Here is a 21947-nt window from a genome sequence, read left to right on the forward strand (position 1 = left end):
CTTCTCCCGCCCGCCCAGCCAAGCAGCGTGAGCGGACAAACTCCACCCCCTGGACCAAGCGTCGGTGTCAGCTCGCGCGAGCCCGGCGCTTCTGGCCCCCGCCAGATCGCTTCCCTCCCGCCGCCCTGCACCTTCTGCACCCCCGTCGGACCGCGCCACCATCGCCCCGACGCCCACCATCACTAGCTTTTCCAAGACACTAGCCACCGGTTCGTTGCTAAAAATTCACGCCTCCTCCCTCGTCATCTCCCAAATCCCAGCTCCTCGGGCTGCCGCCTCCTCGGTGGATCGACTCCCGGGGGTGTGTGAGAAAAAAGCGGCTCCTTTCGGCCTCCGCCCAGCCTTCGGGCGAAGTGGAGGACCGGCCGGCCGCCGTGCTTTCCGGCTCATGGGATTGGCGGTGTGAGACGAGTCGGTCCCCTTTTTTAGCTTGGGGCTCTGTTGCACCGGCCTTTAGTTTTTTTTTTTTTTGTGTGTGGAGGAGAAAAAAAAAAGGTGTCCAGCTAAACTACTAGGTTGTCTCCTGTTGATCGCTGTTCTTGTTGTCATAAACTTGCAGCACAGGCAGTTATCGGACGACACGCGTGTCTTGCTGCACGGGCTCGCGGAATATGCATGTACATTTCGTCACCACTATGCGTCGCTGCTTCGTTCTCTGTAGCGAACCGATGGCGAGGCGAACCCAGCGCCCGCCCAGCCTCACGCCGCCGACCTCTCAGGCCCCAGGACTGCAGCGCGCGTGCCCGAGTGGGTCTCCAAAGCTCCAATGCCCAAGTCCCAACCCGCTGCTTCAAGCCGCTTTGTCTGGGCCGCATCGAGTATCTGGCGCGCCCGCTCCAGTGTCTGACGCAGCCGCTCGGACTCTGCAGCGTGCTCTTCCCCATCCGCCTCCGCACTGACCGGTGTGGAACCGTGTTGCTGCTTCGCCGCACTCTCCAGTTTCAGGGCCTGTTGCGACCGGTCACGTTTTCCGTCTGACTCCGCAGCCTGAGGATGACGAGTCGGGTGCTGCTGATGAGCGTCAGCCGCCCCTGTCTTGCAACGTGAAGCCAGCAGAAGCGCCTGCGTCCATGCCTGAAGCTGTGTGACGGGCGTGCAGCCGTGTTTGAGCGCGATGAGAGCCTCCGACCTCGCCATGTCGAACCAGAGGATATACGATTCGTGTTGGTAAACCTTAAACAGAGCTGACAGTCGTGTGGAGTCTGTCTGCACTGCTCTAGTCCTCTCATGGCTTGGTCCCAGGCGTCCGACGATGTCCTGGAGCTTGACCCCGATCTTGCAACGCCCGATGATCTGGTCGTCCGTCCAGCGCAGCACCCCGTCCCGCTCAAAGACACGTTCTCTTTGCGACACCTGCTGCGGCGTAAGTATCTTGTCGTGCACAATTGCATGTGACATGACTATGTTTGCTCGCTGGCGGTTCAATGAGCGCATGCTGACGGCCCGGACGGCGGCATAGTTTGTCCCCAGGTGGACTGAGAGCAATAGCAGCATAGTAAGCCATGTCGCCAATGGTGAAGAGACCCAGGATACGACCACGCTACCAGCCTTGTGGAGAGACCTAGTCAGCACACGCTTCCATCAGCTGACGCAAGGACATTTTTCATACCAGCATTCCCATGAGTGAGATGATCGTTTCCTGTGACGAATCTTTCTACACGGACATCAGCTCAGACCTTAACGCGAGCGGGTGTCGCGGATCCACACGGGAGCTTATCGATGCTTCTTGCCGGCAACCGAAAGGCTGGCGCTTGCTCAAGTTTCCAGACGGTTGCCTCAATAAGAAAACAAAACATATAAGAGGACAGGCAACACGCACCGCATTCAGTTCACCAAGGTTCTGTTGTTTCGCAAAGTGCGCACTCAGCGACGCCTTGCTGCTGCCAGCCGCGACACCGCACAAGGCGCGCAGCACGCTGGCAAAACTCAGCACCAGCACACGTGCGGGCCGTGGGAACACGGGCGACACGCAGTCCAGCAACATGGCTGTGTCATTGAAAACGTCGGCCGCCAACCGGTACATCTTGCATTCCGGTTCCAGTGACGTCCCTAGCTTGTGCGCAAATAGGATTGTCACGATTCGGCCCATGGACTCTTGCAGGACATTGAGCAGCAGAGCTGCGGTAGGGGATGCGCTGGCATCGCCAACACCGACACCTGGTTGGCCTCAGTCAGCACGGGCTTTTGGAGAGTGAGGGGACCGCGTGGTTGCAGCAGCAATGTGGCAGTGACGTGAGATGAGATTGAAACAAAGTTTTGATCGACGGCAAGAGATTGAATGTGGGGGTGATCGATCACCTTCAAGAACGGCCCGAGAAGAGAGGAGACCTGCGATGGAGCTCGAGAAGGCCTGGAGCGAGTCCTGGAGGGGCGGTTCAGTGAATTGCTTGGCGTCCGTAGTGGAGAAACGTTACGAACGTAGATCTGGTATCTGGGCGGCAATCGCAAGTCAGATCCGTGCTATGGGCTGAACGGAATGCAACGTGGAGGGCACATACTCCAAATAATCCTCTGTGACGCTCTGCGGATAGCCGGCAGGCAAGAACACGTCGAGCAGTTGTTCCAGACGCGTCTTGCGGCTCTCCGGCAGCTAGCTCGGCTCCGTCAGCACTATTGCTAGGGGTGGTGGGGAGAAGGGCCATCATCGCCTTACGACAACGTCGACGCGTTTGTCGCTCTCAATATAAGTGGCGGTTACATTGCCTGCTTCGTCATACTCGACTATTTCGAGCTGTGCAGAAGGCATGTTGTGGCGGGAGGATGTGGTTGTTGCTTGAAGTTGCCTGGCAGGTGCGGGTCCCAAAGGGCGATCGTCATGCGGGCTTTCGCGTGCGTCTACACCGCCGCAACCCGGAGGCCGTTGCCTAAACAAATCATGGTCACTGGTAGTTTTGCTATTCGTATCATCACTGTAAGCGGCACTCCGTAAAAACAAAGAATGAAAAAGGTGCTCCGAAGTTAAAATACTAAATATACTGCGATTATGCCTGTGCTCCTAGTTAGATGATTAGCTAACAATAGTTGTCCTCAAACCGCACTACATAGGGGGCGATAAACACATTGGGCAAAAGTGACTTGATTGTTGAGGTGTGATACAGCTGACTTTACTCTTTGACTCTAAGCTTTAAGTCCTTCTATTCGCAATAAAGAAAGTCCATAATGAGCCATTCCAATATTGGGGAGACTATTGTTTACGGAATATTTCCATCATGGAGAATAAAGCTTCGATTGTTAGGGAAAGAGCCTTTGTAGTAGTAGTAAAGAGCATTCATGTAATTGCTCTCTGGTTCCATCAGAATTTCTCCGCAGCTGCAAGAAGGCCTGTGGTGTTGTATTCGTGAACAGCAATCAAAGGTTGATAGGGCTTTGTCGAGTATCGCATATTGCCGTCGGCAAGCAATCATAATGATTACGGAGTTTCTTTTGAGGGATATGCCGTAGCAGAGTGATAAACCTAGAGTATAGCGCATGATTTTGTCTATAGCTGTTACTAGTGTCTGCCTAATCAACTGCCAGACGACCAAGACGGGGTCTCTGTGTATCATTCAAAAAAGCTATAACCGTATATTAGTCAATGTGGGCATCGATGATTTTGTTTCTTACTTACCCTGGCGTTGCGCTTTCGTACACAGACACCATGCCATCTGTCCTTTGCTGTTGCGCTCATACATCTCAACTATGCTGTTGCCAAAGTTACTGTTGCTGAGAATTGGTTCCATGGTATCATATCGGCAGAGAAATGCAGAGCGGGGAACTTCGCAACCTCTCGCCTCCAGGTTGGCGCGAAAGACCTTCAACACATAATCCATCTCAATGTGCCAGACGCGGAAGTTGTCCATCATTTTCCGCTGCTCGGACGCGACAAAGTAGACAAGCATTGAGCATGCAACTGGCTTCCCCGACTCTGGATCAATAATGAAGGCATCTGCCAGTTCCATACTTGATTTTGAAGTCGTGGGTTTTGCATCTGTCTGGATCAGTGAAACTGTATCCTTCGATTTGGAGTCTTCCTGCTTGTCAAGAGCAGCGGACTTCGTCTTGAGTTGTGCTTCGAGGACTTTCAGGCGTTGCTCAAGTTTCGATTCATTGTGTCGGCTTTCTGAGATCTCGCACTCCAATTGTTGGAGCTTACGGTAGCACTCCTCCAGCTGGTCTCGGAAATTCCCGTTTCGATCATCTTTAGGTGCTTCGGAGAGGTGGGAGTCGTCTTGAGTATCACCTTGGCTGGTGTCAGGAGTTAAGGGTACGACCGGGACGTTGTAGGCGACAATCATATTGTCTAGTGCATCCTGTTACTTGGAGAGAATGCAGCGTGTTAAAAGCGAGTAAGAAAATTTTTGTGCATTGACGGAGAGCAGCCCGTGAGCGGCACGAACGGGTGACGTGCAGATAACACGGTGACGGGCTAACACAAGAGGTTGAGTGTGAAAAGTTTGGGAAAAGCTAACCCTTGTGGCCACCTATGATGTCATAGGCTTGCAGTAGGGTAAACATCTTCACCAGCTCCAGTTACTTGCGCTCCCTCTATCTCCCCACCAACCACGGTACGAAGGTTGGCGTCTACCACAACGATGCTGCCTATGAATTTTCGCCAAGATCCAAGCCGTGCCGCCATGCCTCAATCCCCGGGCGACGGTCTTTCAGTAAACGGAGAGGGAGAAGAAGTTGAGGTCATGCCGATTAATCCAAAGCGCAGTTGCAGCAGCGATTTCATGGACCGGGAAGATGTGAGAAGGCTACAGGAGTGGCTCATAATCAGAGAGCAGGCTCTCGCGGCGGCCGAGGAATCACAACAGGCACCGCCTGCTAGACCTGGCCTGCTGTGCGAGTGTGAAGATGAAAGGCCCGGGACATTTTTGCAAATGTACCGAGAGGCGACACTGGAGGTGTACGGACACGGTGAGTGGTGTTGATGTTCGGTGGCACCCCTGTCGCACTTGGACTTAAGGGGCAAGGGGGCATGCGGATCGCTTCTTCGCCGCTTCGATTCGTGCGGCCAGGGCTGACAGCAGCGGGCCATCCAACCACTCCGTCTCGGGTTCCTGCATGCCCACGTCGGATGCCCCATCATGAACGAACAAGTTGACTACACTTCGAGTTGCAGATCACCAGTATGCCCGAACCATGAGCGAAGACCGCCCCCCGCTGCAGGACGACGAGGTCATTGCCTTGGCCCGGCAATCCATCATCTCCGCCAGGGAAGACACCACCCGCCGCACTGAAGCCGACACCACAGAGGGCGTGGCCAAGGACTTGCAGCAGCCAGGCGTCACCATCGACCTTGGCCACCATGGCATACGTCGCTTGCCCGACGAGGTCATCGACATAATCAAGCACGACATAGAGAGGTGCGCGCACCCCCACGCTTTTCGCAGCAACCCGTCTTGCTAACCACCTGCTGCAGGCTTGCTCTATCACACAACCAGCTGAGCACCCTGCCCCTCAAGCTTACCGAATGCTCGCGCCTCCGCTATCTGAACGTCCGCTATAACGGCCTTCGCGAGTTTCCCAACGCCGTGCGTCAGCCCCGTCACACCATACACTTGGCGTATGAGTGTTAACTTGAGACAGGTTCTACAACTCTCGACGCTCGAGATATTGGACGTAAGCAAAAACAAGATCAGGGAGATTCCGGAGGAGATATGCAACTTGACTTCGCTGAAGGTACTGGCGATCCAGCGCAATAGGATCGAACGGCTGCCGCTTTGTTTAGGTGAAATCAGCAGCTTGCACATGCTGAAGCTCGACGGCAACCCCATATTATTCCCTCCGCCCGAGGTCTGCAGTATCAGGGATAACGCGCAAATGTCTGGCGACAACGAGCGCGACGCCGTCATCACTACCCAGGTCAAAAAATACCTTAGACAAGCGGCTCGGGAACGTCTTCGTGTTGAGTCGGAAGGAGATTCAAGGTAAACTTCACTTCCTTTACCCTCTGCATGCCATGCCGTTTCCGCTGGTACAATGACATCAGCTGACCCTTTTCACAGCGAAAGCAACGTTGAAACCCCGCGTCCCATGAAGTCCAGGGTGGGTGGCCGGTTCCCAGTCAAGCCCAGCATCAGCAGCATGGATGCCTTCGCCGACTTGAAGCCCGTATCCCCAGGCGACCCGCCTCCGATACCTGTCCGGTCTCATTTCCGCGTACAATCCCAACAGAGTTCAGTCGCGCGCCGGCCGCCTGTAGCACCTCTCGGCAACGGCAACGAGCGCAACAGAAGCCACAGTGAGGGCGCCGGGCCGGCAAGCATCCGCTCTAAGCGAATGGGTATAGTGACTCGGAAGGGTACCGATCTTGCTCCGCTTAACGAAGCACGCTCGAGCGTCGTCAGCCATTCGCGCGACTTCAGCCACGGCTCGTCTGTCAGCGACCTTTCTTCCACGTCGCAACCCAACGGCGTCGCACATACATCTGCGCCATCAAGTGCTGTAGATCAGCAGCGGCCGAGGTTGCCGACTGTCCGTCCGCTCTCCGATGTCCTGGAGCACAAGCCTTGGTCGAACGATTATGATGGAATTGTTCACTCATACCGATTGACTGCTGAAGCCGCTATGGACTTCCTACGTCCTAGCGAGAAGTTGCTACGCCGCATCAATGTGCCGGAGCAGCAAGCCCTGATGGCCGGCTTGTATCGCATTAAGTCAGGCGCATACACGCTGGACAACCTCCTCGACTCATACGAAGCATTGGCGGAGGATCAGGAAAATGAAGCTGATGAAATATTTGCTCGGATTCTGGAAGGAGGTGACAGTTGCTTGCATGAAATGGCAGAGTTCGAAATCATGCTTCACGAATCCGCGGATGACATCGTCAAAGCGGTCGAGGATTTTACTTTACGGTGCGCTTGGCGCGGACAACTGAACGCCCAATACATGGGTGCGGTCGAGGCGCGCAATGCTTGCGCGATGCTCGGGATCAGCTTCACCGACTCGGCCAGCACCAAACCTGTCAACAGTCGCCAGCCTAGAGCATCGACTACGCCTACCCAGACCATGCCTCATCCAGAGCAAAGATTGAGGGTCACGCAAGGCTACAACAACGTCTCTGGTCCGGCCAACCAATTTGGCTTGACCCCACCGATGCCCTCCACTAGCCGGACGAACACGCTCTCCAGCATCAGTTCCGCAACTCCACGCTCAGGCGAATCCTTTGCTACACTTGGCTCAGTCTCGATGTCGCGCAGCAACACCATGCAAAGCATGGCCGAAGATTCTGACGAAGAAAGGATATTCGAGCGAATTTGGGAAAAGCTCAACACTGCGTGCAAGTTGACCCTTAAGACCCTACCGGCTTGTCACATGAAATTCGATCAAGCCCGCCACTCTGCAAGACATGAGAGGGTTATCTCCAGATGGATCTTAGTCCTTGAGCATTCAAAGGCTGTACACGACAAGGTAACTCATCTCGATCGGCTTGTGAGCGGTGTTAAGCTCAGAGATGCGGAATTCCGCGGCTCCGAGGGATTCTGGGTGCACTGCACCGCCTATGTCAAGGTAATTCTCTAAACGCATAACTTTCCTGAATCATTACTGACGCCTTCAATAGGCTTGGAGCGACCTCGCGATGACTGTCAAGGAAATCGCTCAAATGGGTCAACTCCCCGAGGACATAAAGCAGGCCATGAAGCCCATCCAGAAAGCCGTCAAGGAAGCCAGTGTTGCTATTACTGCTTCGCCTTGGAGTCACCTGGCAGTCCGGAACGAAACCGCATACTCGCAGCAGATGCCACCCATGCATCCTGGCAGTCGTGTCATCGGTCACGGGTATGGAGGCTCCAGTACCTCCTCCTTGCCTGGTCCCATCAACACGTCCATTGCCAGTATTTCGAATTATACTCACGTCGGGCTTCCCCCTACTAGCTCGGGCTACGTCACTCCGGTGCCTGCTACGCCTCTGACCGCGGCTCTTGGTGCTGCCGCACAGGCAACTGTGCCCAGCACTCCAAGCCGTGCTCCAACCCCTGTTGACCAGTCGGCGCCTTTGACCGGTCGCTTTGCTGGTAATGTGTTTGAGAGGGCCGATCGCCTTCTCCAACAGACTCAACGGCGCGTCTAGAATCCCTGCCGGGATCCACCAAGTCTACCACTGCCTACATGCTTGCTTGCTTTTAGATTTGCTTCAAAACAACTTGGATTTCTTGAGCGGGAAATGACAGCATTGAATCATTGACGAGGGTTTAATTTGCCCCTGACTTTCTTTCTATTTTCCACATTACTGCATTAGCGAGGGTGTTGAGCTTTGGCTCGGACGACGGCGTCGAACGGTCGATTTGCAGAGTTTGCTGAACGGGACATGGTGGATCCACAGGCTTTTAGGGTAGGATAGAACTGATAGTCGATAGTGAATCTTGAACTGCAGGCATCATACTGGTCTGGAAACTTTGGTGTGAAGTGCTGCCTACATAGGTGAGAAACTTGTAGCAAGGTTCTATACGTTCATGCTACGTGGAATTTAGGTACCTTATCCATGGTTTGATGGCGCTTTGTACCTACGCTACCGTTGTTTTTTATGCCTAGTACCTTCTATCCCCATCTCAAGCTATTCCACTCTGACACATCCTGTCTACCTACAACCACGTGGATGGCTTTTTACAATTACCTAGCTTTTCTTCCACGTGCGCTACAGACTGCAGATATGTTCAGCGCAGAAATACGAGCGCAAAACAATCAACCAAGCAAAGATAAGCCTCCGGCAAATTTACCAGCAAACATAGATGCTTGCGGACCAAAGCACGTCGGGTGGGTCATGAATTTATCCGCAGGCAAGTCGTTTTCTCACTTACCCGGTCCAGAGACGTAGAGCAAATAACGGTCACCATCAAAGTCGGTGCAGGAGAGGAACCGTTCAAAGTCCACCAAGACATCCTTTGCCAGCGATCAAGGTTCTTCCGCAACGCATTCAAAGGCCAATTCCGAGAAGCCAAAGAAGGCTCCATGAAGCTCCGGGACACCGATGTCGATATCTTTCGATTGATCATGTTCTGGCTGTACAGGGACGAGATCCCCAAATCCAGTCTCCACACCGGCGTTCCTGACGCGTCGACGGGCGAGACGCCGAACGATCGCGCATTCAGCAAGATCTACATCTTCGCCGAAGTCTACGATTTCCCGGCTCTGAGGAACAGGGTCATGGCTGAGCTCTTTACTGGCTACGGCGCGGGCACTATAGGACTCAGCTTCCCGAACGCGACGATTATTAGGGCGTTTGGTGAGCTTCGTGAGGATTCGGCGCTCTGTCGCTTCATTGTCGATGTGGCGGCTAGGCAGTGGAGGCCCGATAGAGATTGTCCTGCTGAAGTGAGGCAGCGCGTCGAGCTGCCGCATGCTTACTTGTTGGCGCTGGCGACGATGCTGGCGAAGAGGTCTCATTGCTTTGGTTCGTTTGAGGACCGGCTTAAGCTGGAGGACTATATCGAGTTCGTTTCGTGATTAGTTGTTGCTGAGTTGGATGGGGTGGAGAAGTGCCGCATCTGGGACTGCATTTTGGTGGTGGATATTGGTTGTGGTTCGTTGGCGGAGAGAGATGATGAGCGCCAGAGGGGGGGTGAGCTCAGTGACAGAGAACGGGATGATACCAAATTGATATGGTAAGCTTCGGACTGCATACACGACAACTGGCATTGCTGGGGCTAATTTGAACGTGTTAGGGTCTTTTAAAACGCACACGGAAGGTGGATCAATGAACTCTCCCAGATATAAGAATGGATATAACGAGATCAATGGACCTTAACCTCTCGAGGAGCACGTACGCAGTGTGAAAGTGTTGGCTTTGGCACCGAATAATCAGTACACCCTTTTGGCTATTTGGCCCACACCATAGGGTAACAGCTGTACAAACGTATAACTTAGTCTTTGCTTTGCCTATTTCCATGATCATGTACAGTGTGCTTAGCCTTACGGTCAAATTATTCAAGGCTATTGTGTTAAAGGTTCTTATGACGCATATTGAATGTGAACACAGTACCTAAAAGAGTTAGCCGTAACAACGGTTTGGCTCTTTCACATGGAAGAAGGCAGTCACTTACCACTTCGCTTATTTGAGTGTCGTCTTCGCTCTATAAATGCCTGCCTCTCTTTTCTAATCCACAACACCCAACCCAACAAACAACAATAACCGCCAACGCTTCGGAACACCCAGAAGCCGCCTCTACAGCCGCCTCTGCAGCTGCCTCTGCAGACGAAGGTGGTACGCAACGCCTGACAGTTTCAAGAGGGCATCACACGGCCCCGTCCTCCGCCGTCCAACTTCCTTCTTGTCAAGTCGAATCTTCACTTTCATCCACGCACCAGTGTCTTTCTGAGGGACACGAACCATTGCGCGGCTTAACGTTCGCACAGAAGCCTGTTCTATCAGCCATCCTCAATCACCTCCTACTCATTTTTACGGTCCTTGAGTGAGGTCGAGGGCACATTCCTGAAGTTGCTCGGCAGTGCTCGAAGGCATTGCCTAAGACTCAAAGTAACACCTACAACACCTCAACTTACACACCTATCAATGAACGGTTCATGCAACAGTCTTTAGGCGACCAGACAACAAATGGCCAACAAAGGGAACTGGGAGTGGCCTAATCCGCTAAACATTGCGTAAGTGAACAACTAATCCATGTTTATGTGCCTATATATATTGACATACTAGTAGGCGCATAGATCAAAGTATGATTACTCTCCTGATTGGACCCGAAGAAAAGGCTTTCAACATCCACCAGGCACTCCTTTGCTACTGGTCTCGTTATTTCTGTAACGCACTTAGTGGTCCTTTCAAGGAAAGCCAGAAGGAGAACCTTAAAGTGCCAGATGTGGAGGTCGAAGTCTTCGAGTTCGCCTTCAACTGGCTCTATACAACGAACCTATCGAATGAACTATTTCGTGACGAAGGTATCCTGGCAGCAAAGCTTTACGTTTTTGCCGATTACTACGACGTCCGCGAAATGAGAAACTGTCTCATGAACCTGATGTACGAAGAATACAACGTGACCGCGGGCGACCTTCCGGGCTACGACTTAGTGTTGTTTGCCTTCGAATATCTTCCTCAAAACTCTATGTTTTGTCGCTTCCTGCTGGACAACTACACCTGTAACTTCGCCCCTGACCATGACAAAAAGACACCTGGAGATATCGAAAAGCGCGACAGGTTACCTCTCTCGTTCCTTATGCCACTCATGCTGCAACTAGCAGAAGAGACGAATGGGAGAGACCCAAGAAAGAAACTCAAAAATAGGATAAGGGGGCTACAATATTATATCGAACATGCTGAGGAGGAGCCTCAAGCAACCGGTGGAGATCAAGAAGGAACGACGGCTGCCGATCGTCCGGGCCTTGTAAAATTGAAATAAAGTTCAGTTATGGTGGCAAACCTACTCAGTCAGCACCAGTAAACTGAATCAAGAGGGCTGGGGACGGGTACAAAATACGCTTCATAGAATAGTCAGCTGCGTACAAGACGCAAGTTCATAACTAGATATGAAGGTACTCCTAGGGATCCATTGATGCTATCTGTGAAGGTGTCCAAATTCAACTACGGTGGCGTCAAATATTAGCAGTGACTTTACTAAATCACTAAGGACTATTCGTGAGCTAGGTAGAGACAGCAATGGACGGTTGTATGTCTATCTCTCTGCTGGCTTAGGTGTGATTATGCGCTAGTATCCATGTGCTCACAAGAACGAAGTTGGATAGTATGCACTTTCTTTCTTGATATGGATTCGTTCCGTCGCGAGACTATGATTCACTGTTCCGTCGTTGGTATCAACTTCTTCCATCATTTGCTATGCTGATCCTTCTTCGACTATGATGTTTACCTCACTCAGTCTTGAGCCCCTCGACGCACAGTGTTGGATCGCGGTCAATCACACAGCAGAGCAACTGTAGGGATGACACCAACTGAGATCACTGAGTAACAGCGACTCTGGTCATTGAAGACTGCGACGCCAACAAGCAGACGACAATTTGAGAATCTGCAAGTCTTTACCAGAGGAAATAGAAAAGCACAGTGAAGACCCAGCAAGCTCTACCACACCGAATACCGAGACAAGCACTGCAGAATGCCATAATCAGGAGTAGCCATTGTCACCCAGCCCAATAGCCCACAAGCACAACCCCCCCAGCACAACACCTCATAAAGCAAAACTATGCATTCGGCCTCGCCACGCGGAGAATATAGCTGCATATCGACGGGCGTACGAACAAAACCAGGGCAGGAAACCTGCCCGACCCTTCATGCAGTAAAACCAAGACAAGACAAGACACCACCACTCCCATCTCCACCGACGCAACACAAGCAAGCCACAGCCCCTGCAGCGCACGATGAAGAAGAAGAAGAAGAAGAAGAACGCTCTCCGCACAGGAAACCGCCCGCAGCCACGCCACCACCACGTCCCACCAACGTCTTGTGCGCCGCCCTGAAACCCACCATCCTCATCTGCCGCCCTCGCTGCTTTCAGCTGTGCCACCATACACTGCACCAATTAACACCAACCAGAACTGCCATCACCAGCAGCAGCAGCAGCAGCATAGCGAGCACACCAACCGCCAGCCCCTCGATCCCAAACAAGCTCGCCACGCACGCAGCGTCGCACAGCAGGCCGACACCTGTACGACATGGCATGCGCATCTAGCTGCAGTGTCTGCAGACGCTGCAGGTGCTGCAGAAGGGAAAAACCAGGGCCGCAACGGAACCTCTTGGCGCCGATATGCGCGGGCTAGAACTGTGCGTGCATGCGTGCGTGCGTAACTGCTGTGTCGGACGGCGCGGGTTATAGCTCTGTCGGCGAGCCGGCTTGTGCTGCGGAGTGTGGGGGTGTGGATGAGGTTGGGGATGGGTGGGGGCGTGGAGGATGGTGGATAGGGTAAGGTGGTTGTTTTGTTGCCTTTACCTTTTTTTTTTTTTCTTTTTTCTTTTTTACTTGCCTGCCTACCTACCTCGATATTAGATGTGTGAGGTCGTGGCTGATCGCGATGTCTCAGTGAAGGCATACATGCTATCCCATTCTAAAGCCTTCCACCTCTTCCCTCCATCTCCCACCTTTAACCACAGCTTTTACCTCTTACCACCCCTTCCACGCCTAATACTGCACCCACTCCCCAGCCTCTTCAGCACCGCACCGCACCCCACGCACTCCCACGCCCACCCACCATCCGCAAACATCATTCGATGCACCACTTCCACTCCACCAAAACCACACGCCCCCCCCCCCCCCCCCCCCCCCCCCCCCCCCCCCCCCCCCCCCCCCCCCCCCCCCCCCCCCCCCCCCCCCCCCCCCCCACACACACACGCACGCACGCACTCCCCCTCCCCTCCCCCAGCCATACGCCATGTATGCCGTACGCCCTGCAATATCGATAACGGTGACGACAATGACGACGATGCCATCGGCGAGCTGCTTGCGCGCGGGCATGCAGGTAGGCGAGATGAGCTGGCTGGTTTGCACGAGCTGCGCAGGAACGCGGTGGACGTGGTGGATGGCACACAGCACTTTCACCAAGCCGCGGAGACTCATTCAAGCGCAAGGAAGGCGGAAACCAGTACCCTAACTGGCTGGCTGGCTGGCTGGCTGATTGGCTGCCTGGGGATAGATAGGCAGGCTGAGCAAGCGGGCTTAAAGTGCAGCTGGGCGCGTTCGTCGGAGATTTGTTTGAGAGTATGTGCGTATGTACACAATAAGTGCATGCACGCATACATACATGCGCGCGCGTGCGTGCAGACGGGCCGGGACGGGAACGGCGATCGTGCTCGTTCCGGGGCGCTGGACGCTGCGGTGAGTGGTGGGCATCAGAGGGGTGGGAGGTCAGGAATGCGGGGCGGAGGCGTGCGTGCGTGCGTGCGGACGGCGTGGACGGGCTGGCTGGCTGGTAAGGTAAGGACAGGCAAGGCAAGGCAAGGAAAGGCAAGGAAAGGCAAGAAAGAGCTAAGAAGCCACCTACCCACCTGCCTATGCGGCATGGTCTGGGAAGAGGCAGGAACGAAGCGAATAGGTATATAAAGCGCCTTTTCTTCTCCCGTCTGTATCCTCAGCCCCAACAACGCCCAACACTAAACACCAGACACCAAACACCCCCCAACAGCCATGCCCGCCCCGCCCCTCCTCCCAGCCCTAACCTCCTTCCTCCCGCTCACGCATTCCTCGCCGCAAACGCCGCACACACCAACGCCGACGCCGACGCCTACGCGCTCAACCCACGCGCACACGCACGCCCGTGTCCAGAAGCGCGTTCACGGCCGGGATGGCGATGGCGCTGGCGCTGGGACTGGGTCTGGGAGTGCTCTCCATGACGAGGACGAGCGCGTCCCGCTTAGTGCGCTTGGTACGTACCGTACGTGGACGCTGGCACTGTTTGGTTGGGGGCGTGTTGATTGATGCTGATGCTGATGCTGAGGTGGCGTGGACAGCGGAGCTGATGACGATGCACGAGGTGCCGACCGTGTGGATCGGGGGCTGGGATGCTGTGTTTATGGATTGGCCGGGCTCGAGTATGGGGTAATTAAGATGGTGTGGGGAGGGTGGTGGTGGTTGAGGAGAGGCTAGGGGGGGGGGGGGGGGGGGGGGGGGGGGGGGGGGGGGGGGGGGGGGGGGGGGGGGTTATGAGTGGTGATTGGTAGGATGGTTTGTTTGGGTTTGTTTCGTGTGTGGATTTGGTTGAGGGTTTGGTTTTGGGGGGATTTCGTTGGTACTGATGGATGGAGTGGTTGCGTTTTTGGATGAGGTTGAGATCTGGTGATTATATATGTTTTTGATGTGTGTACGAATGACTTTTTGGCTCTTACAGCCTTCTTATAGCGGATGCTGCTTACTTTTCCTCGAGATCGCCTCTGCTTTCACGGTGTATTTCAACAGTGAAGGCATATTCATTAACACCCAGCAGACCTGCCAGGCTCAATGTCCCCTACTCTTGCTTCACCAGCTCGCTCTTCTCCTGCTCGTCGTACCACCCCAGAAGCCGCGCGACATACTCGCCCGCCAGCCCCGTCGCGATGGCCCCGCCAGTGAACCAGCAACCGTTCCTGAACCACCACCAGCAGTCCGCGGGGCTACTCAGCCTGACACGCCAGATCATAGTTCCGAGCGTGAGCGCCGCGCCGCCGCAACTGCCAGCAAAGAACAGCGGGCCTGCGCCGAGAGCCGAGCCCGCTGCGGCAAGCAGGCCGATTTGCGTGACGGCGAGGCCGGTGAGCACCGTCTTGGTGTTGGACTCGTGCGCGAGTGCAATGCTTTTGATGCCGGCCTTGACGTCGTCTTTGATGTCCATGTGCGCGTAGATCATGTCGTACAGCACCGTCCAGGCGATATTGCTGGCGTAGAGGCAGGCGGCGGCCGTCAGTGCCGCGCTGTCGGCCAGCAAGTCGACGCCCAGCGCGGGGAAGCCCATGATCGCGCCCCAGGAGAAGGTAAGACCCAGGACGGCCTGCGGGTAGTACGTGACGCGCTTGGCGAGCGGGTAGGTCGCCACGAGGATGAGCGAGGGCGTCGCGTACCAGAAGCACGAGAAGGGGAATTGCAGCAGCACTGCCAGGCCTGTCAGCAGCTGCGCGCCAGTGAAGATGACCGCGTTGAAGGGCGTCACGGCGCCGCGGGCAATGGGGCGCAGCCGCGTGCGCGCCACGTGCGGGTCCAGATTGCGATCCCAGAGGTCGTTGATGGTGCAACCAGCGCCGCGCATCACGAGCGCGCCTGTCAGGAACAGCGCACTGAGCCCAATTACGCTGCTGGGCGGCGCGGCGGGGACGGTGTGCAGGCCGGCCATGAGGGTGCTGAAGAGGCAGGGGAAGAAGAGGTAGTAGGTGCCGACGGGCTTGTCCAGACGGATCAGCTCGGCGTAGGGGACTGCTGCACGCGGGATGTGCGCGAGCAGTCCTGTCTTGGGTGGCTGATAGACTGGCGCCGTGTCCTGGAGCGCGGATGAGGTAGTTTGCGCGTGCAGGATGCGATTTGATATGCGGCCATGGGAGTGGGTTTTTACAATTGGGCGCGAGGAGAAGAGACGGAGGCCATTTGAGATGGCTGACCGGCGGGCTGATAACCTTGTGGCCAGCATCACGGGGAAGAAAGCCCAAAGCGGCAGTTGACGATGGTGTTTTGATCGAGGCAGGCGCGGACAGGGTTTCCGCGGTTGGACGGTAATATTCCGGTATTTTTGTTGTCCGTGCGCCGAAGCAACGGCCACTCACGCGCCTTCCCGTCGTGTCCGTCCATGTCGCGCTCTACGAACTATCACGTCGCCAAAGCTCGCTCGCTCGTCCGCGCCCACGCCCACTTTGCGCTTTCGTCGCGCCAGGAAGCTCCTCCGAGCTGCCCCTCACCGAGCTCTGCGCCTAGCTTCGTCATGCACTTGAAGCCGGCCAGCCTGACTGCGCCGCCGCCTTGACAACGCCTGTCCCCGCATCCGCACCTGCACCGTCGCTCGCGAAAATGCCCGCCCAGCGCCAGCGCGCCTCCTTTGAGCCAATCCCTCCCAACTTCGACGTGCGCCAGCTCGTCGAGAATACCGACAACTTCCAATATGTAGATCGCATCTCCGTCGACATGATCCAGCAGCAGGGCATCGAGCAGTTCGAGAAGCTGGTCCTGCTGCACGTCGTCATTGGAGGCAAGCCTTTGGTCGTCGATGGCTTTGAGGACCTGCTGGATCCTTGGACTTTCACTCCGGGTTGGCTCATGGCTAACCAGGGCGACAAGGGTAAGCTCGGCCGCGTCGCACTGTCTGATCCGATCTAACAATGTGCAGTCGAGGATGCGCGGAACCTTACCGCGAAGGAGAACCTGCCTTTGACGATGGGTCACTACCTCAAAAACATGGGTCTCTTGACAGACCAGTACTTCGAGAAGCCCGACAACTACAAGGAAAAGAACAGACAGAGGATTTATCTCAAGGACATCGATTGCCCACAAGTGTGGCATGACAAGCTGAGGGAGCATATCCCACCTAGCTTGTTTTACTTGAATGAGAGCACGGGCGATATCGGTGGTCTCGGTGCTGTCGATGAGCCAATACCAAATGCCGCGGGTAGGAGAAAGGGAAAGGGCATTGCAAGAGCTGGGGACTTAATGAGCTCTCTTCCTCCAGACATGCGCGCACAAAACCTCCAGTGCTACATCGGGCACGAAGGCACCTACACACCAGCTCACCGCGAGATGTGCGCATCTTTAGGACAGAACATTATGGTTAACGCTTCTGCCACCGTTGGCGAAAATGGCAAGCCTGAAAAGCCAGGCTCCTCGATATGGTTCATGACGGAAGCGAAGGACCGTCATATGGTCTCCGAGTACTGGCTTTCGGTACTCGGACATGACATCGAGGTCGAAAATCATTTTGCTCAGCTGGCCGCGTGGAAGCACGCACCTTTTAAGACTTTCGTTGTAGAGCAGCGACCTGGAGATTTCATATTGATCCCGCCTCTTGCACCTCACCAAGTATGGAACAGGGGAACCAGAACCGTGAAAGTTGCCTGGAATCGAACCACCGTCGAGACCTTGGAGATGGCGTTCAAAGAGGCCTTGCCTAATGCTCGTATGGTGTGCCGCGATGAGCAATACAAGAACAGGGCCATTGTCTACTACACTTTACAAAAGTATTCCGGTTTGCTGAGGCAGGCCAAAGTCCAGAGCGAAGCCAGTCAAGAGGTGGCGGTTCAGCTCAAGGCAAGTATTAAGGTGAGACAAGTACAGAGAGATTTTAAGCGACTGTTCGAGCTTTACAAAGGCATCCTTTTGTCCGAGATGTTTGCGCCCGATGCACCAAAGGAACACCCGGAATTTCTCCCTTACGAGAGTCATGTCACCTGCGCCTACTGCCGTGGAAACATATTCAATCGCTTCCTCACCTGTAAATCTTGTACGCACGCTCTAGGAACGGATGCCGAAGAACCCTATGACGTATGCATGGACTGCTATGCTATGGGTCGTAGTTGTGCCTGCATTTCCGGCTTGAAGTGGGTTGAGCAATGGAGGTGGAAAGACCTCCTTTACAAATACGAGGAATGGCGCAAGCTTGTCGTTGATCTTGATGATGGGCGGATAACGGAGAAGACGCCGTTACCGCTGCAAGAAGAGCGCCGGGGTTTGATGAAGAAGACATTAGCCCAGGTCTGCCAAGAGCAGTTGAAGTTCCGGCCATGGCATGACATCAAGAATCCGCAAGCCAGGGAAGAAGATGACAAGTCTGACGAAGAGATTATCGTTAACGATGATGGTACAGTGAAAAAGACTGTCAAGAAGAGATCCAAGGCGTGGCTAGCAAATCACCGCAGCTGCCACGTTTGTTTCCACAGGCATCCAAAATGGAAGATGGCGGGTTGCACGACATGCGACTTATGGTATTGTTATGGAACCCTATTTCGCGCACATGATATGATGCCTCAAACCATCATGGAGAATCCTCGGTGGCAGTGCCCGCATTGCCTCAGGGTTTGCTCTGCTGGAAATTGCAGGAGGGATCCCAGACAGCATCCCTACGAACCAAAGGGTACGCTTTTAGGACACGATACCAGAAAGGTGGCAGACGCACGAAGTGTGGAAGCACTGGTCGACTTCAGTGTGTCAAACCTCAATTGGTTGCGGGATGAGGACCCTACTCCTGGTGGGAGTGCAAGGTTGCGACGGCGTAGAGAAGAGGCTGAAAGGGAGAAACTCACCAATCCGATGCATGACGAACGATTTGTGGATGACGATAACCTGTACGACCAGGATTTGGATCAGACTCAGATTGAGTACTCCCCTGCCCCTGGAGCTGAGGACGAGAGCTTCTTGAATCCATCACTTCGCTCAAATCCTTCCAACGGTAACACGTTACCTCCGCCATCAGCGATGCTTAACGGGGCCAGGCCGCACAACGGGTCTCCTCTCTTCATAGCACAGTATGACGGCGCATCGCCCCATGCTCCTTCACGTTCTGCTATGTACCGCGAAGACATGATGGATGTCGATGACGACAACTCTCTTTACCCGAACATTGATGGTGAAGATGTCCAAGTCTTCAAGAGCTCACACAAGCGTCGTCACGTTGGTGACCCCGACGACCTAATCAAGCTGAGTCAGTCGAAGAGGCAGAAGACTTCCAAGGAGAAATCCGCACAGGCCAAGAGTGATGCCACTAAGCAATTCTTGAAGCAGCAGGAGAAACAGAAGCTCGAGCAGGCCAAGAAAGACGGTCGCTTCATTCAAGTCCTCGCCGCGATGAAGGGCCGGAAAGCCGTTGTCACGCTGCGCCTCCCCAGTGATAGGCTCGCTGAGATCCGCGCACGCGATCTTGAAAAGCGGAACAGACAGCGAGCAGCCTTTGGCCGTGATGGCATAAACGACGACTCTGCTCAGAACGGCGAGATTGCTATTCTGCGTTCCGACATTGCAAACGGCAAGCAAGCTGGGCCTGGTGCCGATGGTGCACCGAAAACGAAAAAGCCAAACCAGGTCCGCGTACGCATGGAAGAGGACGAAGACTTCGGCGGCCCGAAGAGGAAGCCGAGGACGCGGTTCGAGAGTATTAGCGTCGGCTCATCCGAAGATGAAGATCTCGACGACATGCACGACGGCGAGTACCCAGCGCCGCGCGAACGAAGCCAGCGCCGTGCGCGTGCCAACTCGGGAGAGCTGGTTGAGCTGCCAGAGGACTGGCGCGATAGCCGTGCTAGCAAAAGGGAGCGCAACGCAGGCCGCAGACAGACACTGGCGACGGCGGGCGCGCAAATCAGGCCTTCCGGAGGCAAGAAGAAGGGACGGCCACCGCGGGCCAGCACTGGACAGATGCGCTCGGCGTTTGGTGGCGTCATTAGCAGTGGCGAGGAAGAGGAGTCGGGACTAGAGGACGAATCGTCGCCGCCACAGCAACAGCCTGCTCCAATGGCGCCAATGTACCAAGCCACCACTGCCAGGGAGGATCCGGCCGCCGTTGCAGCCGCCGCAGCAGAAGCACAAGCGAAAGCCAAGGCCAAAGCCCAAGCCGCAGCAGAAGCCAAAGCCGCCGCAGCCGCCTCGCGCGCCGCCCGGCAGAAAGCAGAGCAAGAGCGCAAAGCGCGGGCCGAGCAAGCGGCGCGCGAGGCCGCCGAGGCAAAGCGCAAAGCGCGCGAGGCGGCGCGGGTGGAAGAGGAAAACAGGCTCGCGAAGCTGGAGGCGGCGAGGTGGGCTCGCGGCGACGACGACTTTAGCAGCGACTCGGAGGAGCGGCGGCGACGCGCCGACGTCAGCAGCAGCAGTCCGGAGGTGGCGCGGCAGAGCCTGAAGGCGAAACCGAGTATTCTTAACAGGACTGGGCGCGGAGGGAAGAAGATCAGGATCGTGGGACCGGCGGGCAGGGCTGCTTTGGCGAAGCCTGGTGCTGGTGCTGGTGCTGCTTCTGCGGCGTCGGCGGCTTCAGCCTCGACATCGACATCGAAATCTGCGCCAGCTGGTGCGCTGCCGATGAGGAGCGCTTCTTCGCGCAAGAGCGGCAGCAGCAGGAAGGCTAACGAGGTCCAGCTCAGCGATACGGAGAGCGAGAGCGAGAGCGAGTCTTCGGATAGCGGCGGCGAGATCCTGGCGCGTGCTGCTGTTGTTGCGCCGGCGGCGAAGACGGGGGCGCCCGCTTTGCGTGGTGGTGGTGGTGGCACTGCTGGTGCGGTGAGAGGTCGTGGAGGGGCGAGGGCGAGGGCGAGGGCTAGGGGACGGGGTCGGTAGGTCGTAGGTGTTAGGTTGGTTGGTATGGTGGGGGTGGGGTCGTTGCGGTTGTGCGTGGCTTGCGGTGGTACTTAGCTGCCTACCTAACTTTGTACTTTCGTACCTGCCCGACTGGCTGGCTGCTTTTTGCTTTTTGGCTTTTCTGCGAGCGAGCTAGCTACATACTGTGGCTTGAGTACATGGATGGATGAGTGGGTGGGGCTGGTCTGTACTGTGCAGGAAATACGAATGCGAATGGAATGGATGGATGGATGGATGGATGGATGGATGGATGGATGGATGGATGGATGGATGGATGGATGGATGGATGGATGGATGGATGGATGGATGGATGAATACGATGGCGGAGTTAGGTAGACACCTAGAGCTCTCTCTGGCGTAGTGGCTGGCTGCCGTAGGTAGGTGGGTAGGTAATGGATTAAGCTGTTATTGCTATTGCTATTGCTTCGTAGGGCTTTGTGGGAGGGGGGGTATAGTGTTGTTCTGTGATATGCAGTATATATATAAAGATGATTCAATTGTTCGGGTAGGGTGGAAAGCTCTATCTCGACTGAATTCGTTTCTTTTCTTCTTCTTTTCTTCTCTTGTTCGCTTTCCACTCTTCCTTCCCTCCTCCCTCACTCCGCTCTCTTCCGTCATACCCACCCACCCACCCACCCATCCACCCATCTTTACCCATGCATATTATCCGTAACAGCTACATACGCACCATGCACCACGTACCTCCCAAATCCCCAATTCCAAAAAAGACCAATCCAAACCAATTCCAAACCCACGTCCACGCCCACGGGCCGTGGCACGGCAGATCTATGTAGAACGCCACGCGCGTGCGAGTGCGGGAATTACACGCCGTGTATCGCGTGGCAAGGATACGACGTCGTAGCAGAGGGTAGTGGCAGCACGCAGCACGCAGCCGGCCGGGTCTTACACGTGTGCGTGAGGTGTGGTGAAGTGGGGGGGGGATTTCAGTTTGTCTAGTTCATAGACGAGGAGGCGGACTAACAGCGAGTGAGTGTTATGCATGTGGTTGTTTGCGCTTTTTAGTTGGGTTTGGTTCTTTGAAGCGCTTTTGAAGCGCTTCTTCTGCATGCGCCTTGTGGTTAGGTAGTGAGGTGAGGGCTTTTTTCCGAGTGCCGTTAGGTGTTGGTAGGTATATATATATATATATATATGCGCTCTAACAATGCCTCACGTGCCCCTAGTTGCAGAAAGTGGGTAAGTAAAGCAGCTAGACTAGTACTCTAGCATCACGCACGCAGCACGCACGCAGCAGCGCGACGGCACGGCCCGGCCCGCCCGCGTACG

General features: G+C 55.2%; 10 protein-coding genes across 10 annotated transcripts; 7 read left to right on the forward strand and 3 right to left on the reverse strand.

Annotated features, from left to right (window-relative positions):
• Nucleotides 1-494: 494 nt before the first annotated feature.
• K452DRAFT_270038 (uncharacterized protein) lies at nt 495-2767 on the reverse strand. Its single transcript, XM_033538969.1, has 8 exons — nt 2654-2767; nt 2499-2590; nt 2419-2431; nt 2299-2362; nt 1820-2157; nt 1610-1654; nt 999-1548; nt 495-863 (listed from the first exon to the last, which is right to left on the reverse strand). The coding sequence occupies exons 1-8, from the start codon at nt 2744-2746 to the stop codon at nt 700-702; spliced, it is 1359 nt and encodes a 452-aa protein (XP_033398114.1). The 5' UTR covers nt 2747-2767; the 3' UTR covers nt 495-699.
• A 734-nt stretch (nt 2768-3501) lies between these two features.
• K452DRAFT_332118 (uncharacterized protein) lies at nt 3502-4274 on the reverse strand (the record flags this gene model as incomplete). The annotated part of the gene is made up of 2 exons (XM_033545144.1): nt 3502-3554; nt 3608-4274. 2 exons carry the CDS (start codon nt 4272-4274, stop codon nt 3502-3504), a joined length of 720 nt encoding a protein of 239 aa, XP_033398115.1.
• Nucleotides 4275-5021: 747 nt separating this feature from the next.
• Nucleotides 5022-8361, forward strand: K452DRAFT_270041 (uncharacterized protein). Its single transcript, XM_033538970.1, has 5 exons — nt 5022-5348; nt 5405-5516; nt 5572-5912; nt 5991-7494; nt 7547-8361. Exons 1-5 carry the CDS (start codon nt 5125-5127, stop codon nt 8054-8056), a joined length of 2691 nt encoding a protein of 896 aa, XP_033398116.1. The 5' UTR covers nt 5022-5124; the 3' UTR covers nt 8057-8361.
• A 456-nt stretch (nt 8362-8817) lies between these two features.
• K452DRAFT_226632 (uncharacterized protein) lies at nt 8818-9429 on the forward strand (the record flags this gene model as incomplete). The annotated part of the gene is made up of 1 exon (XM_033536842.1): nt 8818-9429. A coding segment is annotated over one exon (612 nt), but the record flags the coding sequence as incomplete, so codon positions are not given.
• A 1108-nt stretch (nt 9430-10537) lies between these two features.
• K452DRAFT_297701 (uncharacterized protein) lies at nt 10538-11333 on the forward strand (the record flags this gene model as incomplete). Its single annotated transcript, XM_033542053.1, has 2 exons — nt 10538-10584; nt 10640-11333. 2 exons carry the CDS (start codon nt 10538-10540, stop codon nt 11331-11333), a joined length of 741 nt encoding a protein of 246 aa, XP_033398118.1.
• A 674-nt stretch (nt 11334-12007) lies between these two features.
• On the forward strand, nt 12008-12772 carry K452DRAFT_18121 (uncharacterized protein). Its single transcript, XM_033535838.1, has one exon. The coding sequence runs from the start codon at nt 12129-12131 to the stop codon at nt 12612-12614; it is 486 nt and encodes a 161-aa protein (XP_033398119.1). The 5' UTR covers nt 12008-12128; the 3' UTR covers nt 12615-12772.
• K452DRAFT_18122 (uncharacterized protein) lies at nt 12773-14393 on the forward strand. The gene is made up of 2 exons (XM_033535839.1): nt 12773-14301; nt 14387-14393. The coding sequence occupies exon 1, from the start codon at nt 12930-12932 to the stop codon at nt 13977-13979; it is 1050 nt and encodes a 349-aa protein (XP_033398120.1). The 5' UTR covers nt 12773-12929; the 3' UTR covers nt 13980-14301; nt 14387-14393.
• On the forward strand, nt 14100-14599 carry K452DRAFT_18131 (uncharacterized protein). The gene has a single exon (XM_033535840.1). It carries the CDS (start codon nt 14221-14223, stop codon nt 14476-14478), a length of 258 nt encoding a protein of 85 aa, XP_033398121.1. The 5' UTR covers nt 14100-14220; the 3' UTR covers nt 14479-14599.
• K452DRAFT_286826 (uncharacterized protein) lies at nt 14561-16072 on the reverse strand. Its single transcript, XM_033540370.1, has one exon. It carries the CDS (start codon nt 16027-16029, stop codon nt 14881-14883), a length of 1149 nt encoding a protein of 382 aa, XP_033398122.1. The 5' UTR covers nt 16030-16072; the 3' UTR covers nt 14561-14880.
• Nucleotides 16073-16208: 136 nt separating this feature from the next.
• Nucleotides 16209-20964, forward strand: K452DRAFT_318054 (uncharacterized protein). The gene is made up of 2 exons (XM_033544122.1): nt 16209-16671; nt 16720-20964. The coding sequence occupies exons 1-2, from the start codon at nt 16404-16406 to the stop codon at nt 20640-20642; spliced, it is 4191 nt and encodes a 1396-aa protein (XP_033398123.1). The 5' UTR covers nt 16209-16403; the 3' UTR covers nt 20643-20964.
• The last annotated feature ends 983 nt before the right edge of the window (nt 20965-21947 follow it).

Source organism: Aplosporella prunicola (assembly GCF_010093885.1).
Source record: "Aplosporella prunicola CBS 121167 unplaced genomic scaffold K452scaffold_11, whole genome shotgun sequence".
NCBI lineage: Eukaryota > Fungi > Ascomycota > Dothideomycetes > Botryosphaeriales > Aplosporellaceae > Aplosporella > Aplosporella prunicola.

Excerpts from the sequence above, each read along its gene's own strand:
- K452DRAFT_270038 (XM_033538969.1), bottom strand. The coding sequence starts at position 2,746 with ATGCCTTCTGCACAGCTCGAAATAGTCGAGTATGACGAAGCAGGCAAT. Across the intron at positions 1,655-1,819 it reads ACCTTGGTGAACTGAATGCG|AAAGATTCGTCACAGGAAAC; the intron begins GTGCGTGTTGCC and ends ATGTCCGTGTAG. Across the intron at positions 864-998 it reads TCATCAGCAGCACCCGACTC|AGTCCGAGCGGCTGCGTCAG; the intron begins GTCATCCTCAGG and ends AGCACGCTGCAG.
- K452DRAFT_270041 (XM_033538970.1), top strand. The coding sequence starts at position 5,125 with ATGAGCGAAGACCGCCCCCCGCTGCAGGACGACGAGGTCATTGCCTTG. Across the intron at positions 5,913-5,990 it reads GAGTCGGAAGGAGATTCAAG|CGAAAGCAACGTTGAAACCC; the intron begins GTAAACTTCACT and ends CCCTTTTCACAG. Across the intron at positions 7,495-7,546 it reads ACTGCACCGCCTATGTCAAG|GCTTGGAGCGACCTCGCGAT; the intron begins GTAATTCTCTAA and ends CGCCTTCAATAG.
- K452DRAFT_18121 (XM_033535838.1), top strand. The coding sequence starts at position 12,129 with ATGCATTCGGCCTCGCCACGCGGAGAATATAGCTGCATATCGACGGGC.
- K452DRAFT_18122 (XM_033535839.1), top strand. The coding sequence starts at position 12,930 with ATGTGTGAGGTCGTGGCTGATCGCGATGTCTCAGTGAAGGCATACATG.
- K452DRAFT_18131 (XM_033535840.1), top strand. The coding sequence starts at position 14,221 with ATGGCGATGGCGCTGGCGCTGGGACTGGGTCTGGGAGTGCTCTCCATG.
- K452DRAFT_286826 (XM_033540370.1), bottom strand. The coding sequence starts at position 16,029 with ATGCTGGCCACAAGGTTATCAGCCCGCCGGTCAGCCATCTCAAATGGC.
- K452DRAFT_318054 (XM_033544122.1), top strand. The coding sequence starts at position 16,404 with ATGCCCGCCCAGCGCCAGCGCGCCTCCTTTGAGCCAATCCCTCCCAAC. Across the intron at positions 16,672-16,719 it reads GGCTAACCAGGGCGACAAGG|TCGAGGATGCGCGGAACCTT; the intron begins GTAAGCTCGGCC and ends AACAATGTGCAG.